Source organism: Candoia aspera, chromosome 8, assembly GCF_035149785.1.
Source record: "Candoia aspera isolate rCanAsp1 chromosome 8, rCanAsp1.hap2, whole genome shotgun sequence".
NCBI classification, from domain to species: Eukaryota; Metazoa; Chordata; class Lepidosauria; order Squamata; family Boidae; genus Candoia; species Candoia aspera.
In genome coordinates this window covers 50,555,065-50,572,764 of record NC_086160.1, presented here as the reverse complement: position 1 = coordinate 50,572,764, position 17,700 = coordinate 50,555,065, and the positions used below count along the sequence as shown (strand labels likewise).

The following is a 17,700-nucleotide window of genomic DNA, read 5'->3' as shown; positions in this document are numbered from 1 at the left end:
AGTATGGAGGAACAAATCCTTGTTTTCTTTTGATTATTTTGTAGAAAGCAACATGTTTCAGCTAAAAACAATCCTGAATTGTATGATTTTGACAAACCACAAACCATGGCTAGAAACCAAGTTGGATCCTATACATGAAGAATAAGAAAAGATTCTAAAATCAGACATTGGGCAAACCACATATACTTTTTGAGATGAAATTGATGTGATTTGATGAGCAAATAATTTTAATAGATACATGGGTAGATAAACCCTTTTAATTTCCTTAACATACTATGAACTAAAGGGAAGGAAATAAAATAAGTAAGAGTCTTTACATGTGGATGTTCTTATGAAAAAGTCTTGAAAATGGTGTGCATTATATTATTTAGCCCAGCCTTGCTGCATCATTTAATATCAATTTCTTTAATATTATCTGATGCACAGTAAACTAACAAAGAGATGGGAAGTGGAAATCAGTCTGTATATTACTATGGCCAACTGAATCATGCTGTATAAAAAATTGCACAAGCAAATGAAAATGCTGTTGGGATTAAAAGGTTATGCAGGAGCTGAATTTTAAACTGGTAATAAAAAGATCTGTGCAAGTCCCATGTTTTTCTGCACAGAAATCATGAAGGAGAAATATAAGTTAGCTCTTGGTTTGAAGCTTATTTATCTCAGTGTGACATCTGAAGCTGCTGGCAGATCCAGTGCTGCTTATAGACATTTTCAGACCTGAGCAAAATGTCAAAATGTTGCCCTTCTTGACATACAGAGAGGAGTTGGAAGCAGAAAAAAATGTCTGATCACATTGTTCCTTGACAAAAGAAACTGTGCCCAGTCAGGCATAGGTAACGCAGAAAAGATTCATGGTTAACCTATCACAGGGAGACAGTTAAATTAATAACTAGAAGGGATATAACTTCAGGATGATTAACTCTTAGAACTAAAGTAGTTTTTCACAAACTGAAGCCTTTGGGACAGGCTGGATTATAGTTTCCATCATCTTCCAGGCAGCAACCCAATTGCAGGGTGAACTACAGTGTAGGGCAAAAAAAAAAAAAAGTAGGGTGTTTTATGCATTTCACATACATGCATATATATAAGTCTCATCAAATGTGGTATGTTCAAGGGATGCATTGGGATTGTGTTATGAATATTTCCATTGCTTTGTAGAGCTTTAGAGAAATAAAGCAGGACTAGTTAAACATGCATGTTGATAGCCCTAATTCTTAATGTGACTTGCAGGATGATTTCAGACTCATCATGTAGGCCAGTCATGAGCATGGTATCCAAATATTGCAGTTGAGATGAATGTGCTAACAATAAAGTTCTGTCTGTGTTTTTAAAAAAACATGAAGGGAAAATAGTGATACCTTATTCTAAAAGGGATTACATACAGTTACAGTATAGCAAGTAATTGTAAGAGTATTAAAACACTAATGGATATCACTCCCTGTTTCCCTGTTCACTATTTTAAACATATGATTATAAACCTAAGGGATCTTCAGACAAATTGCTTTTCAGTGATGCATAACTGAGCTGAGTATGTAACTGAAACAGCCATGTCACAGTCTGTTTTGTAGATACACTGATTCCATCAGATAGACCCACAGGAATACTTCTGTCCATGTCTTTGCATCATATCCTTTGCAGCCATAGAGAATCATAGAAAAACTGATTCTATTGCATGTCATTGATTTCAGTAAATTTGTTTTCATTACCTGTGCTGTATTAGTGAAAAAAACATAATTTAAAAATACATTTAAGAATGCTTAGTACAAAGAGAATAATTGCCCCCTTAACCCCATTTATGAAAGTTAAGAATAGGTTGTTTAATTTCACATCAGTCTATGATTCACAAATTTATGGCATGTTGATATGTGGAATACTATGTACAGTACTGGTTACCGTGTGTGTGTGTGTGTAGAATATAATGCAAGTGGAGAAAGTGCATAGGGTGGTTAGCGACATGATCAAAGGGCTTGGACACCTTTCCCACAAGACAAGGCTAGAATGATTTGAAATTTTTAGCTTGGAATAAAAATAATAGAGGAAACATGTTCACAATGCATTAAATCATGTCTGGCATGGAGAAGGTGGATGGGCAGAAGTTTTTTTCTCTCTCTCTCTCTCAAAATAGTAAAGGTGCTTGAAAGATTTAGAAAAGACAAAAGAAAGCATAGTTAACCTATGAAATCCATGACTCCAAGACCTGAGGGTCACTAACTTGGATGTTTTTAAGAGGGATTGGATAAATTCACAGATACCAAGTCTATCAAATGCTATTAGTTTGAAGATTAAGTATTTTCCTACAGGTTGGAGCTAGCATGCCTTCAATTACCAGCTGCAGGGTAATAACATCCAGAAAATATGTCTCCATCTCCTCCTTGTGAGCAATTCAGACGTATCTGGTTGTCTGCTGTGAGAAACAAAATGCTGCACTAAAATGGGTCTTGGACTCATTCAGAAGGACTAGTCTTATGTTTAAAAACCAAATTCAGCTGACCATGCATATTGTGACCTGTCAGGTGTTTGCTCTTTTCCCCACTTTTGGAGTCCAAAATAGGCAACTCAGATTACAAATATTATCAAACACTTAATGGGCCCTCTGGAAACACTGTGAGCTGTGTTCATTTTCAAACAGGAGGGCTGTGTTCAGCTTTTATTTATGAAATAGTTTGAATGTTGTCATCTTGTCAGCTTAAATCTAGCATCATCAAACTATATGTAAGTTGGAAAATGATGCGGTGCAACAGGGTGCTCATTAGTTCTTGTTTTAATTGGCCTGAGATTTTTTTTAACCTTTAATTAAGGAATTTAATGGGTTTTAGCAACAGGATAATGAAATCATCTTAGGTAGTGAGCAGTACCCAAAAACTGACAACAGCAAAGGAGATAAAATTCCAAAGACAGCATTGTTAATTGTGTTGCTTTATTCAATAAAATTGGTTAGCAATGACTGGCCTATATTGCCATAATTGGTTTCCTTTCCTCTGACTTCTTCTATAAATAATCTAGGTTTTTTGGTTGTACAAATGAATCATGCACATTAAAATCTGCTATCAAGATATAGGGAGAAATAATCCAGTAATCAAACCGAACTGCAGCATACGCAGTGAGAATACCAAAAGGAAAGCCTATAGCATTATTTCCGAACAGCTTGGGTGTATCTATAATTTTTATGGATAATTTTTAAATTCTTTATTCCTTTTAGTCGGCCTGGATAGGGAGGAACCAACTCTGACTCAGTCTCACCAAGACTGAATGGCTGTGGATATTAGGGCCCCCTGGATCCAAGGACTTTCCATTCATACTTTTCTACTGGCTAGTGCTTCCCCACTTGAGTTGTGCACAATCTGGGGGTCCTCTTGGACTCAAAGCTCAGCTCCATCTGGTATGCCAGTTGCACCTTTCCCTGGACTGGGAGGCCCTTCAGATAGACACTTCTGCTCTGCTCATATCAAAAGTCGACTACTGCAATGTGCTGTATGTGGGGCTGACCTTAAAAACACTTCAACTTGTCCAGAATGCATGGTGCAGGCTCTGTGAGCTGCACTGGTTGCCAGAGTGCTTCCAGGTGCAATTCAAGGTGCTGGTTATTACCTATAAAACCCTACATGTAGGGCCAGGTTACTTGAGAACTGCCTGTCTCCCATGATTTCTGCCTGGCAGATACATGCCAGCCAAGTGAGCACACTCCTGGAACTCTCAATTAAACAATGTCATCTAATCATCTATTGAAACCAAGAGGCAGGCCTTCTCTGTCATGGCATCTGCTTTTTAGAATGAGATCCACATAAAATCTGTGTGGCCTTTGGTGTTCCATAAAGCCTTGAAGACCTGGTTGTTCTCCCAGGTTTGGGGTAAGATGGATGGATCCCCTTGGCTGTGTTTGTTATGTTTGTTTTCTGTTTGTATACTTCACCCAAATGCTATCTTGTTCTTAATTTGTACTGGTTTTTAATGTTACTATTAGTGAACCACCCAGAATCAGTTGAAGTCAGGCTGTGTCCAAATGGAATTTAAATAAATAAATAAATAAATAAAGTGTGTGCCTTTGAGTCAGTGTTTACTCCTGGTCACTGCCTGGACAAGTCCCTATAGTTTTCTTGGCAAACTTTTTTGGAAGTGGTTTGCCATTGTCTCCTTCCTAGAGCTGAGAGAGAATGACTGGCCCAATGTTTGTCATGAGTAAGGATGGCGAGCAGGGGGCTCCCATCCAGACTGTCAAGCGCATGCGTAGCACTGATGAATTGTTCAGCCATTCAAAGAGACACAGATCAGGACCGCCTTAACCCTTGGGGGTTATATGTCTGGGTTTTCCCACGCTTCTTCAGTTTGTTAGGATTGATGTCCTAACAACCAGGAAACACACTGAGACAAGGAACTGGTCTCTAATATTTATTGCTAGTACTTAACAGGAATCCTAACAAACTGAAGAAGCATGGGAAAAACCCAGACATACAACCCCCAAGGGTTAAGGCGGTCCCGATCTGTGTCTCTTTGAATGGCTGAACAATTCATCAGTGCTACGCATGCGCTTGACAGTCTGGATGGGAGCCCCCTGCTCGCCATCCTTACTCATGACAATGTTACCCAACTGGCTTTGTGCCTAAAGCAGAACTAGAACTCAAGGTCTCTTGGTTTCTAGCCTGATACCTTAACCTTTACACCAGACTGGCTCTCACAAATAAATAGTAGTTATTAGAAAATGTAATACAGGTAGTACTCGTTTAGGAACTGCCTCAGACAGCGACTGTTCACAGTTATGACAGTGATGAAAAAGTAACTTTGTGACCCATGCCTACATTTATGACCTTCACAGTGTCTCCTTCTCAGTCATGTGTTTGCCATTACAGATACATAGTTAGTACGTTTTATCCTGTGTAAAATTGTAAGCACAGTTACAGTCACATGATTTCCCACTTAGCAACTGCTTCACTTAATGACCAAGTTATTGGTCCCAATTGCAGTTGCTAAATGAGGACTACCTGTAGTGACACATGCTGAACGTTTTAAAAATTATATTCTAACTCTTTACTGCTCACTTTTGTTATTAGTACATTCCACAACCTTGGATGAGTACAGGTAGTCCTTGCTTAATGACCACAACTAGAACTGGAATTTTGGTTTCTAAATGAAATGGTCATTAAGAGAATCCAACCCAATTTTACAACCTTTTTTGCAGTGGTTGTTAAGTGAATCACCACAGTTATTAAGCAAACCATGTGGTTGTTAAGCGAATCATGTGGTTCCCCATTGATTTTGCTTGCTGGAAGCTGGAGAGATAAAAACTTCAAAGTGCTATTCATAAAGGTAAGTGAAGAGAAAAGGACAGATAAAGTATCTGAAGAGCTTACCTTGAGTATTACAAAGCAGATTTAGCAATGAAAATCTAGTCTCTCCCTCTCTCTTTCTCTGTCTCTGCCCCCACATGAAAGTATTCCCATTCTGTCTGAGACAGTCACACAGACACAGTGAAATAATTCCTGCCATCTGCTGCTCTATATTTTTCATAAGTTTTAACATTCTGGTTTTAGAACTTAAATGACAAGTAAAATGTCAAGTCACCCAGAAAATAATCAGAGGCATAACAACTGAAATGTTAGCTTAGCTTGTCTATTGAGAAAATAGTTCCTAAGGGACAATTATTCCCTATTTTAAAGATACTACTGTATGTTATGTTTTCTGCTTAATTTTCCAAATTAAGAATTGCTAAAGTTCCACACAGCTTTAAAATCATGTATGATAATCTGAAAGTTTGCTGTATGCTAAAAAAGAAAAAAGAAATCCTGAATATTTGGGAGAGTTACTAATTGTTTATAGGAGAAAGTAAGTTTGGCATCTGCAATAGATACTGTTCGTTGTGAAAACTCATAGCTTTCTGATTTAGTTTCTTGTACTTCAAAATAGGAGTCTGAGTTCAAATTATATGTCAGTCAAATACTAATTGATGACTAGTGGCGTAGCATCAAGTATCCATCTAGACTTCGGGGAAATAATACTTTACATTTTTGTTTCAGCCGTAGGCATTAGCTAGAGCATTGGACATGTTATAGGCAAGAGATGGTCAGTAAGGTGTATGCAGCCATGTGATTTCCCAGTCCAGAGAATGGGAAGATGCCATGCAATCAGCATAAGTCTATGCATTTTAATAACTGATTGATTGTTGTGGGATTTGCCTCTGCTGCATTATTCAAAGCAGAAATGTCTCCAAGGTTATTAGACTTTTCCTAAAGTTATTAGACAAATCCTAAAGAAAACATTGCAAGCAGAGATAATTTTATAGCTTCTCATTGATCAGGAGAGACATTCAGAGAGTACTGAAATGCCATTCCAAGCTTAAAAGCATGCTGCAGTTTTTTCCTCTTTTAATTCTTTTCTGTCTTATAGTCTATATTTTTTTAACATACAAACCTTTATCTATAGTTTGATAGGAAAGATAAAATTCAACTAATGTCAGCATTTTAATTTTATGATCACCTGAAAGTATTGGACCACTTTAAAAAAGGGTAGGGTTTGGCGGTACTATTTAGGAATGGTCTGTACCTTTTCTGTCCAAGAAGAAAGTAATATTTGAAGATTCTTTCTTTTCAATCAATACTCTTTGGTATTTGTCTACAAGTCTCTGATCTTTCTCCATTGCTGCTTAATTTTGACTAAAACTCTTCAGAGTGTTCCTCAGAAAGAAATGACATCAGAGATCCAGCTTCATTTTTTAATACTTGACTAGTGTCTGTCAATAATGGGAGTCTGTAGTTTGAGAAGTCAGACTGAATAAAAACAAAGTGTGTGAATTGTTGGTGTTCAGTCAAATGTGGAGGTTAGGAACCTTTTGGAACTTGGTCAGAAAGCTCAGATAGTGCTTGAAGACTTATTTTCATTGTTCTGTTTTCTGATACATGCTAGCCATATTAACTTGCTGATCCCTTGTATTTTGTACAATCAAGCCATCTGGTTTGAAATTATGATGATAATGATTGTAAGTATTCCTGTTCATACAGTATAAGATTCAGTATGTGTTGTCAAGCCAATTGAAGAGAAAGAAACGGATATTAGGGCTCTGCAAAAACACATTGCCACGAACGAGATGAGAGCTAAAGCATTTGAATTGCAGAGGCAGCTGCACTCTCTAAAAGGCTTGATGTAGAAGATGTAATAGTATGTGGGAATGACCTTGGGAATCAAGGAGAAGAACTGCAGCCAAGGCAATGGTTGGATAAGAGGCAGCTTAGCACGCAGAAGGAATGTGGGAGTGGCACACATCTCAGAAGGGACCCTACGTAGTTTCTTGGGCTGTAAAGACTATGGGGGGAAATGTACTTTCAGATTTGCAAGATTCTGTTCATTCAACCTTCCAATAAAGTAGAATTAGTTCATCTGGGTGTGCTTCCGGTCTGGACCTTGCAAGGCTGACAGCAGCTTTGAAGATTTTTATGCTCACACATGCATGCACAAATTTCCACTGGAACTGCTAGTGAAGCCAAATGGCTGTGCCTGCATATGTATATTGAAAGGATCTGAAAAAACACTTGAAGCTCCTATATCAGGCCTTCTGGAAAATGCTTTGAAAAGGGCAGTTTGCTTCTACCAGTATCTCCTTAAAGCTTTGCACAAACCCTAAAAGGTGTGACCTGCATTAAGTATGTATCTAATGCATTTTAATTTCTGTTTTATTTCAGGCTCTGCTTGATACTCAGAACCTTCTGAGAGCTCAAATTACAAATTTTACTTTCAATCTGGGATTTTCAGGGAAATTTTACCACACAGGTAAAAGACCATTGTAAAATTATTCTCCATCCTTGCACTGCATTCTACTGGAATTTGTTTTAGGTAGCTTCAACTTTATGCTATAAAACAAAATGAAATGAAATGAAAGAAAAGAAAAGAAAAGAAATTTTGGGAGCCTGAAGAAAAAAATGAAAGTTCCCTTCAGCTGAATAAAAGTAGAAAAAACAATAAACTCTTCCTTACGTACAATGTTATGTTTAACTGTGGGACTGTTGTATTATCCACAGGAATGTCATAATTTTGACATTCTGGCAGTATAGCCATGGTGCTATCTCATGGACCATGTTTAAGCAGTTTGTGTTGATGACAACAGTGTAGTCATCTACACCAGCAAATAGTAGGGAATTACATTGGAAATTTGATCTAAGAAATAAAATAAGAAATACTTGAGGTCTGAGATTCCTAAATCAGTACTGGCTAACCTGATGCCATGCAGATATGTTAGACTTACATACACACATCAGCCACGCTGAAAGATGTTTTGCGGAATTAACCTAATGTATCTGCAGGGCATGAAGCTAGGGAAAGCTTACCTATATTGAAAAATTTGACTCAATATGTACATTTAGGAGGTCTCATAGAAATTCTGTTCCTTGACTTTTTTCTTAAACTTTGTTCAGTAAAAGCACAGGACTTACAAAGAATTGATAAAACAGTACAAAGATGAGTTGTGTTTTATTCTTGAATCCAAATAAAATATATACATAACATTAATTTGTCAATCACTATTATCAATAATAATTTTAAAGGTGGTATTACTAATACAGGGTAGCTTCATAATTCTTCCAGTGCAGTCCTGCTGGCAACTAAAAGCAGTTTTTCAGCCTTTGGTATTCTACCCAGTTTATCTTACTCATCTAGGATTGTCTGTATTAGTTCCACATTCATCTATCAAGATTAGATTATGTAAAAAAGTCAGTCTGGATATGCTGTCATCACAGTAACAATTTGCAGTGCTTATGATGAGGAGCACATGAAGTAGTTAATTAATTTACATCTTATATAGAATACAGACAAGATTTTAGCCTCTTAGGGAGTTGAGAAATCGTACATAATTATCTCAGAATGTATCTCTTTATGTTGTCTCATCCCTGAAGTGACCATATTGTTCAGTGATAAAGTCATTGGTTTTAATGAACTACTAAAATCTAATGATCCCGGGCAGGCTGCTGTATCAGTTCAGCTGCCTGAACTGCCATTTCCTTTCTGAGCTGTCTATGAGGAATGAGGAGACTGGGAACAGATAGTGTTTAAGATACAGAGTACTCTATATGTAAAATGATGTGTGTTGAAGGCTGTAGGAAATCAGTGCATGTGATTTTAATGTTCTGCACAAGCCTTCAGTCCCAGAGTAAATTGAACAATAAGCATTTAATAAATAGGACAATTTCACCCATTAAAGCTTAAGAATATAGCCATTATTTACAGCAGAGGCACATAGTGATTTACTCTGAGGTGGCATTTCAACTTGTAAATTAACCACTATACTTCAAGATAAACCCAGCCCATTCCCCTCTTTGCTCTGCTGCAAAGTGGCTTTTTCAGAAGCTGCTTTTGCTATCCAGGTTTAAGTGGTATTACCATTCCAATCTCTCTTTTTGACTGGAAGCATCACTTCATTCTGGAAGAAGGGATGCTACTTTGATAAAAAAAAAAAGTTTTTTTGAAGGAAAGTATGCATATGAAAAACTTTATGGTCCTAATATACACATATATGTATATATTACAGATCTTTTTGTATTAGTACTTAGCAAGCCTAAAGTCAGGCTTTTGTATTAAAAGTATAAAAGTATAAAACTTTGCACATTTGTACTCTGACCAATAGTAAGCATCTAGCAAGCTGTTGACCTCAAGAGATGTAAAATAGATTTGTAGCAAGAATGTGATATTGTGAGTGTAATCATAAATTATATAAAGTTTACCCAGGAGCTGGACATGTGGACTATTGAAACAATTTGCAAAGGCTCGAAGTAGAATAAAAGCAATTCAGCAAAGGTACAAGTAGAATAAAAGACACGATTGCTTTATAAGATCCATTTTATGGCTATTCAACAATAGGATGTGTCCATTATCTTATTTATCTATGAATCAACAAGTATACTTCCAGTTCTGACATACAGCAGAGATGCTTGCAAATTTATTACACCTTTAAGTAATTAAATAAGTACATATACTGCTTTAATATGTATATTTAAATCAACTGTGGTCTTTATTAGTTGCAACTTTCTTTTCAACTTTTATATTTATTATTCAGTGGTTCCTTCTTCTGCCCTAATCCTTACTACTATTCAGTAGTCATTCTGGGAAGTATACTTATCAACGTAATAGGAATCCAATCAAAGGAATCTCTATTACAGTCATAGATCAGAATACATCAGAATACTGGTTATTAACATAAAAAAATACAGTTATAATAATATAATGTAATCAGCATAAATGTAAAAATATTAAATTTCACTAGGTTTTATTTGATATATTATTTAATGTATTATTCATTGCACACACAGTTTGAGTCTATTGTATGTCAATGAAACCACTGAGGGTCTATCCAAAATATACTGCCATTTTGTTATGACTGTATTACTTTAGCTTACTTTCAAATCATGCTTGTCCTAAACAATATCAGGCAGCAAAATGCAGTCCAATCACTTAAGCCTTTGCCAAATTCTGGGACCTTAGTCCCAGAAGAGGAGAGAAATAGTGTGGAGAGATTCATACTATTCTGTTTCACTGAGGCTACAAATCTGATATATATGCAGGTGACTCACTGTTATTCTACACACACACCTTGAGTGACATGATCAAGTGTGTTGCCTTCAGTCTTGGACTGTTGGTTGGTTGCAAATTGTTGTTATGAATTTGAGATTGCTTTGATCTTCCTGCTGTAATTTGTTGCAATTTAAAAGTTCACCATGCTTTTAATAATTGTGACAAAGTTCTTTTAAATAAAGTAAAATGGGAAGATTCTTTAATAAATTATTTATTTCTACAGGTACTATAGAAGAAGATGAAGGAGATGACCTGTTACTGGGGTCTGTTGATGAATTCTGGTGGTTTCCTCATATGTGGAGCCACATGCAACCTCATCTGTTCCATAATGAATCTTCACTAGTGGAGCAAATGATTCTCAACAAAAAATTTGCCTTAGTGAGTTAAATTCATATATCATAGGTTTAGTAGAAATGATATATAACTAATTTTATTGCACAGAAAAGCACAAAGTATTAAAATTAAGCATTTCCTCTTAAAAATTGAGACTGTCTGGAAATATATCTTTAAGTGGTTTATTGGGATTTTCAATTCCAGGTTAGTTATGCTGCCACTGGATGAAATTAATAAAATTACACAGCAGAAACATTTATGTTACAGGGTACCTGTACTTAACGTGCAGGTGACTGTCACTACACTTTATCAAAAGAATCCTCTATAATATACATGCCCATCACACTGTTCCCTTTTGAAGTAAGCAGCATTATGCATAGTACTAAAACAGAATGAAAAGTAGTGGGCAAAAGAAATTAAATGCATTAAATAAGAGAAAAGGACATCTAATTCAATCTAGTGTACAGCAATATCATTCATTACACCATTTCATATTTTTCTTGCTTCTCCCGTATCCTTATACCACTTCATACATTGCCTTTAAACTTCTCACCTCTCCCTTTTTGAGGAACTTCTTACTTCTACAGCTTCTCACCAGTTACAACTTTCGCAGTCTTCCCTTTCCTCTTTCACTTTTCTTTCATGTATTTGTTTTTTGATTCAATATTCATTGTCTCATTCTGTATGATCCAAACAACCACAGCACGCTTCTTTCATGTTGGTCAGTTTATATTTAATCCACATTCAGTTCATCATCCATTCATAGTTTCCCTGTCTCTTCTTGCTTTACTATGTATCTTTTTTAAGTATTCCATTCTCATTATAAGCAACATAATTTTATGTTTCTCCTGAAGCTGGTTTTCACTTCCATATACGACAGAAGCATGCTCCTACACACAACCATTTAAACTTATTTTGACAAATTTTCTTCACAACAGTTCACATTATCCCCACCAATTTCTCCATCCATTTTCCTTACGTTTAGTAAACGTTCTACCCAAATAGATAGATTCGTCTAGTTGGCATAATTTTGCACTGTGTATAGCCACCTTGTAATTATTCACTACATTTTCCCTGTCAAACACAACTTCCTGAGTTCTTAACACATTAATTTTCAGGTCCATATGCCTTATTGCATCATGCAATCTCTCTGACATTCACAGAAAATCATTCAGGTCATCAGCCAAGAACATGGCATTGCTTGCATGCAAAAGTACATACACATCCATGTTCCAAATCAACACACCTCTGAGATTGCAAAAAGGATTCATTATATATTATCCATTCACACAATTATATGAAACTCTTGGTTTAATTATGTCATACCCAACTTGGAGTCTGAGGATTCTGATGCTAAAGAGTCTGCTTCAGACGCACTGCATGGATGGCAGTCTCAGGAATCACCAAGTAATCAAGCACCTGAGTCTGACTCTGCTGTCAGTCATTTGGAACAACTGAATAGGAATCAGATGACGAGGAGCTCAGTTCTGAGGAACAGCCCAGTCCAGGACACATCACACCCTTTGAGAACAGCAAGCAGCACTCAGCATTGTTCCTAATTGGTTCCCACCCAGCAGTTGCCTTATATCAAGCAAGCTCCCTGTAGTACGTCTCTCTTGGGGACAACCATTCCAACTTAGAACCTATGTGGTCATGCCTCAGAACCCTTGCGTCCTGAACCTCTGCTACTGTGACCTCAGATAGCTGATGAGCTCCCTATGAATCCCTTGGATTTTGGATCGCAACCTGGCAAACTAGTGCTCACTGTTTTGGATTTACTCATTTCCAAGCAAACTCATGTTTGCTGAAACATGCAGGTGACTGCACACACCCCTACACTGGCTGCCATTGCCTGAAATCTCTGTTTTTACAAAGTAATTACTGAATACTGTGTGCATGCTTGGCCTGGACCAGGACAAAGTGTATCTCTAAATGAATCCCTAATTGAATACAAACTGACACAACCTCTGCATGGTACAAAGTTAAAAATGGCATCCAAGTAAATTTGAATGCATTCTTACTGCTTATGTGTAACTGTTTACAGATTCAAAATAAGAAAACAGCAAGTCTGGCAGTTGCAAAAGTTAGCACACCCTGTCAATCACTATTTTGTTGTACCTCTTTCAACAGAAGTTAACAGCTTTCAAAGGTTTCCTGTGACCACTAAGAATCTTTCTGTTCTTGCATTTGGCATTTTTTCCCCATTCTTCCTTGCAAAACTCTTCTAGCTCACTTTCTATGGGCTGCTTGTTGGAGATCTCCCCACAGATTTGCAACAATATTCAAGTCTGTGGACTATGAAACCCATTCCTGAAGCTTTATCTTTGTTTCCTGAAAGTATTTCAAGGATGATTTGGAGATATATTTCAAATTATCTGGCTGGCATATTCAACTTCTTTTCAGCTTCAGTTCCTTCATCTCATTTCAGTTTCTTCAACATACAATTTGACCTGGGGTGCCCTAACTTTTGCATATAACTGCATAATAAACCACCAGTTGAATCTCATATATTCTAGTCTTATTCCTTGCTCAGTGTTGAATAATTCACTAAGCATTTGATTTATCCTCATTTATCTTTACTTCAATCATATATCATCCTTATACTCAGAAACCAATGTTCAATTCCATATTTATAGAACTCATTTCATAGTTCAAGTCTCTACCCTTTATCATATTCTATGAATCCACAAATATGAAGTAAACTTTATTGCTCATAGTTACACATTGCTTGGTGACCGGCTGAAGAGCAAAAGTATGTCTGTATGTCCTCTGTCCAACATAAAGACACAGAACTTCCAAAAATGTCTTCATTTTCATCTTTCTACTCTTTCAGTTAGTATTCTGCCAAATACTTTCCCAGACATAATAGGGGAACAATAATGGCATTGCTTGAATCATCAGGCACAGATGCAGGCTTCACATACATGTTAAACAAGTCACACAGTCTAAGTTTCCTTTTTTTTTTCTTCCCAATCTAACCTATACCTGTGGTATTTCCTGGTGGCCTGTCATCCAAATACTGAACATGTCTGATCCTGAATAGTTTTTCCAGATTTGTCCAAGGCAGTTAGGTGCTGCCACATAGCCCAAGCTACAAAACACTGAAAATATTTGTTTTAATTGTTTTAAGTATAAATGATAGTCATTTTCTCTGTGTAAAGAGTATAGATACATTCATACATTTTATTGAATATAGTCCTCTGTAATAACTAAGAACATTCAGACAAAAATCCTGGTCCTTAGAAAGTAATTTTGATGCTATTAAATTATACCTGAAAATTGCAATCTCCATTTTGTAAACATATGTATCCTAATTTTTTTTAAAAATGTAAAAAGTTGCAGCCAGGTGCTGCTTCAGTGCTCCCATATATTCCAAATTATTTCCATAGCAATACATACCCCTATTAAATTATTTTAAATAACTATACAAAGAGGTCAGATGGAGATCCAGTGCAGGGGAGTGCCATTAGCAGTAACAAAAAGGGAGTTATGTAGAAATACAGTTGTGTCGTATTTATAAATACCTTCTTTACAGCTAGGAAAAAGTTCCAAACAAGATTTTCTTGAGCTAGACCAAAAGCTCTTCAATTTTCTGAAAAGCCCTAAGAATGCTTTGCCCCCTAATGCCAGTCCAAAGCTGGTGTTCCCATCCAAAACATTCTGCACACACAAACCACTGGAACCACGGAGAGGTATTTAAAAAATAATTGTAAAAACAAGCATAGTATTACACTATATCACTCTTACTGTAATTCACATAAAATGAGTTATATAGAAATACAGCTGTATTGATTATTGCACTGCAAACAATGTTCCTTCGCCGCAAACAATGTGGCGTGTTTGTATTTCTGTTCATCAACAGAAGCATCAAGAAGCAGCGCTCAGTGCCGATTACTATATTCTCCAAGCACATATTAGGAATTTAACTTTAAAGCAGAAATTTTAAAACTGCATTACATTTGCAGATGCAACACCAAAGGAAATCTAAACTGAATTTAGTGAAACAAAAAGAGAATTTAAAATTGCACTGGAGCCTCCATTTTAAGCTTTAAAGCATACGCCTTACAGTGGGAAAGGATTTACTGTTATTAGAGCAACTGAGTGTTCAACCAGGATTTAAAAATAAACTACATAAGTCTATATAAATTTAAATTAACAAGATGGTCCCAGGAGGGGGGTTTTGCATATTAGCAGATAGATATTTTGAAATACAGCATCTATAAAAAATTAATTATTTCATATTATCCCATCAAAAGAGAAATTTGGCTTCCATGCTTGTTGAATTGGAACCAAATTAAGCTCCTGGGCTAGAGAAAAGGAAACAGAAAGGTCTATAAAATATTGCACCACATCCTAGATAAAACAGGAAGTGTACTGAACTACGTATGCAAGGACACTACCTAAAATAAAGTATCTAACTGAAATAAATTTGTTGCAGGTATTGGAATCTCATGTCTCCTATCCTGAACATATTTAAAAATCAAAAGAAGATCAATATCTGCTAATATTATCACATATAATAACACATGTGTTCTGCATTTTTTGATCAATAAATAAATTGTTTTTAAACAAGTTTACATAATATTGATATTTTTCCTGATAATTTCAGGCCTGGCTGCCTGGCTGTCTGCCTGATCATGAGTCTCTCTGCATGTATCATGTTTCTTTGCATTAAGATAACATACCTATCACAGTTCATGCGACGAAAACTATTTAGTTGGAAAAAGTGAGCTTACTATTCGGTCACTTTTGACTGATACTAAGAAATGTTAACAACTGCTTTTTTTTTTTTCTTATGGATTTGAATAGCTATCTGTACATATAGGTATCTGTTTATATAATTTTACCACTGGTACTAGAAGTGAAAGTAGGATATAAGAAACAGCATTTTGGATGTTTACATTCTGCATTTACTCAAATTCCAGGTTTGCTGGAATAAACTAATCAAATAACTGCCCTCTAAGAAGCCAAGATTAAAGCAAAACAAGCTTAGCGTATTAAAGCACTAGGTCTTTTAACTGAGCTAGATAACCACATTGTGTGAATAAGCTCATCTGTGTGTATGAGGACACTGGTTTCTGTGCTTCATAGGATTTTATTTTGCTCTGTTTCAGGAACATGGCATTCCAACTGATATGGGATATGCTGTGGCTCCACATCATTCTGGTGTCTATCCTGTTCATGTTCAACTTTATGATGCCTGGAAGAAAGTCTGGAATATCAAAATCACCAGTACAGAAGAATATCCACATCTAAAACCTGCACGTTACAGAAGGGGTTTCATTCACAAAAACATCATGGTGAGCTGCATTTTTTTTCTGATTGTGAGTTCTCTGATTACTGTCATCCACAAAAGAAAAACTGTGTAAGAAAAGGTCCCATATCAAATGTTCACATTATCTGAACAGCTATTCGTAGTTTATTGTGCCCTACAACTAGGTTATAATTTACTGCAATGTCCTTTATGTTAAAAGGGGTTCAAAGATGGTTTGAAATTTTTAAACTTGTCAACATGCAGCTATTATTGCTGAGAATCAGCTAGAGCTGGATTCTCAGCCATCTCTTTTAAATAACCATTTATTCTGTACTCAAATGAAGGTGTTGGAGTTAACTTTAAGGATTAGAGATGGGAACAACTGTCTTAAAACTGCATGTTCATTGATGGGCTGGTACCATGAGATCAAATTCAGAGACCCTTCTAAGTATTTCATTGCTGCTAGGAATGTGTTTGATGACCTTGTTGTTTAGATGTGGGTCTATATATGTATATGTTTTAGTTTATTACATATCAGTGTTTAGGATATTGAGTTGGAACATTAAAGCACAGAAAGTTATTTAAAGTAATAGGTATATATAATGTGGATGCTGTATTTCTACATGACATTCATATTTTACATGAAAAATCTTTTCTGTCTGAAATTGGTTGGATGGGCTTATTCCATTTTCATGGTAATAGTACTAAAGGTGCTCAAATTATTATTTTATTTAATAAATGTATCAATATGGTTACGGCCTAAGAATATTTGAATAATAAGGGACAGTTTATTATTCTTTTTAAAAGATGATTTTCATGTGGTACTGGTTAATTTCTATGGTCTTGCAAAAAACAATCCTGATTTATTTCACAGATGTCTTTCAAAACTATCTCAGGTAAATTATCCTTATCTTTCTTTGAGGCCTTGTCCACTTTCTCTATGCTGTACATGATTTTATACAACTTAACCATGTTCCCACCCACTTCCAACCATCATTTCCCAGGCTGAAGAATCCTAGTTGTTTCCATATTTTTTCATAACAAAATTGTTCAAGCCCCTCATCATTTTGGTTGCAGGGTTCTGTACCATTTCCAGTTCTGTTATATCCTTTTTCCAATGTGATAACCAGAACAGTATTTCAGATGGGGATGTAGCATAGAATTACACAAGGACGTTACAGTGTTGGCAGTTTTATTTTCAGCCCCATTCCTAATTATTCCTACCATGGAATCATGGAATTTCTGTTTTTTCCACACACAGTGTCAGCATCTTTGTTGAGCTATCTACTATGACCTCAAGGTCTTTTTCCTGGTTATTTACAGATCCCATCAATATGTATTTGGAGTTAAGGAGTTTTGTCCCAATATGTATAATTTACACTTAAATGAACTTCACTTGGTTCACCATTCACCTTAATTTAAAAAGCATCAGTCCCAGTCCAGAACCTTGGGGAATCAATATTTCTTCCATTGAGAAAATTGCTGATTTATTCCTACTCTTTGTTGTTGTTTCTTCCTACCCAGTTAGTTACCCAAAAATCTTTGGTAATCTTTCCTTTTATACGCTG

The 17,700-nt window shown here is 36.1% G+C and overlaps 1 protein-coding gene across 2 annotated transcripts in view; it reads left to right on the top strand.

Moving 5' to 3' along the window:
* LOC134501752 (bifunctional heparan sulfate N-deacetylase/N-sulfotransferase 3) overlaps positions 1–17,700 on the top strand; it is a 70,678-nt gene that overhangs the window by 19,311 nt on the left and 33,667 nt on the right. For both annotated transcript variants that reach the window (XM_063309670.1, XM_063309671.1), the window contains exons 2-4: positions 7,668–7,755; positions 10,769–10,923; positions 15,993–16,178. In XM_063309670.1, coding sequence (XP_063165740.1) covers positions 7,668–7,755; positions 10,769–10,923; positions 15,993–16,178 — 429 coding nt within the window. The remainder of the gene's footprint in view (positions 1–7,667; positions 7,756–10,768; positions 10,924–15,992; positions 16,179–17,700) is intronic.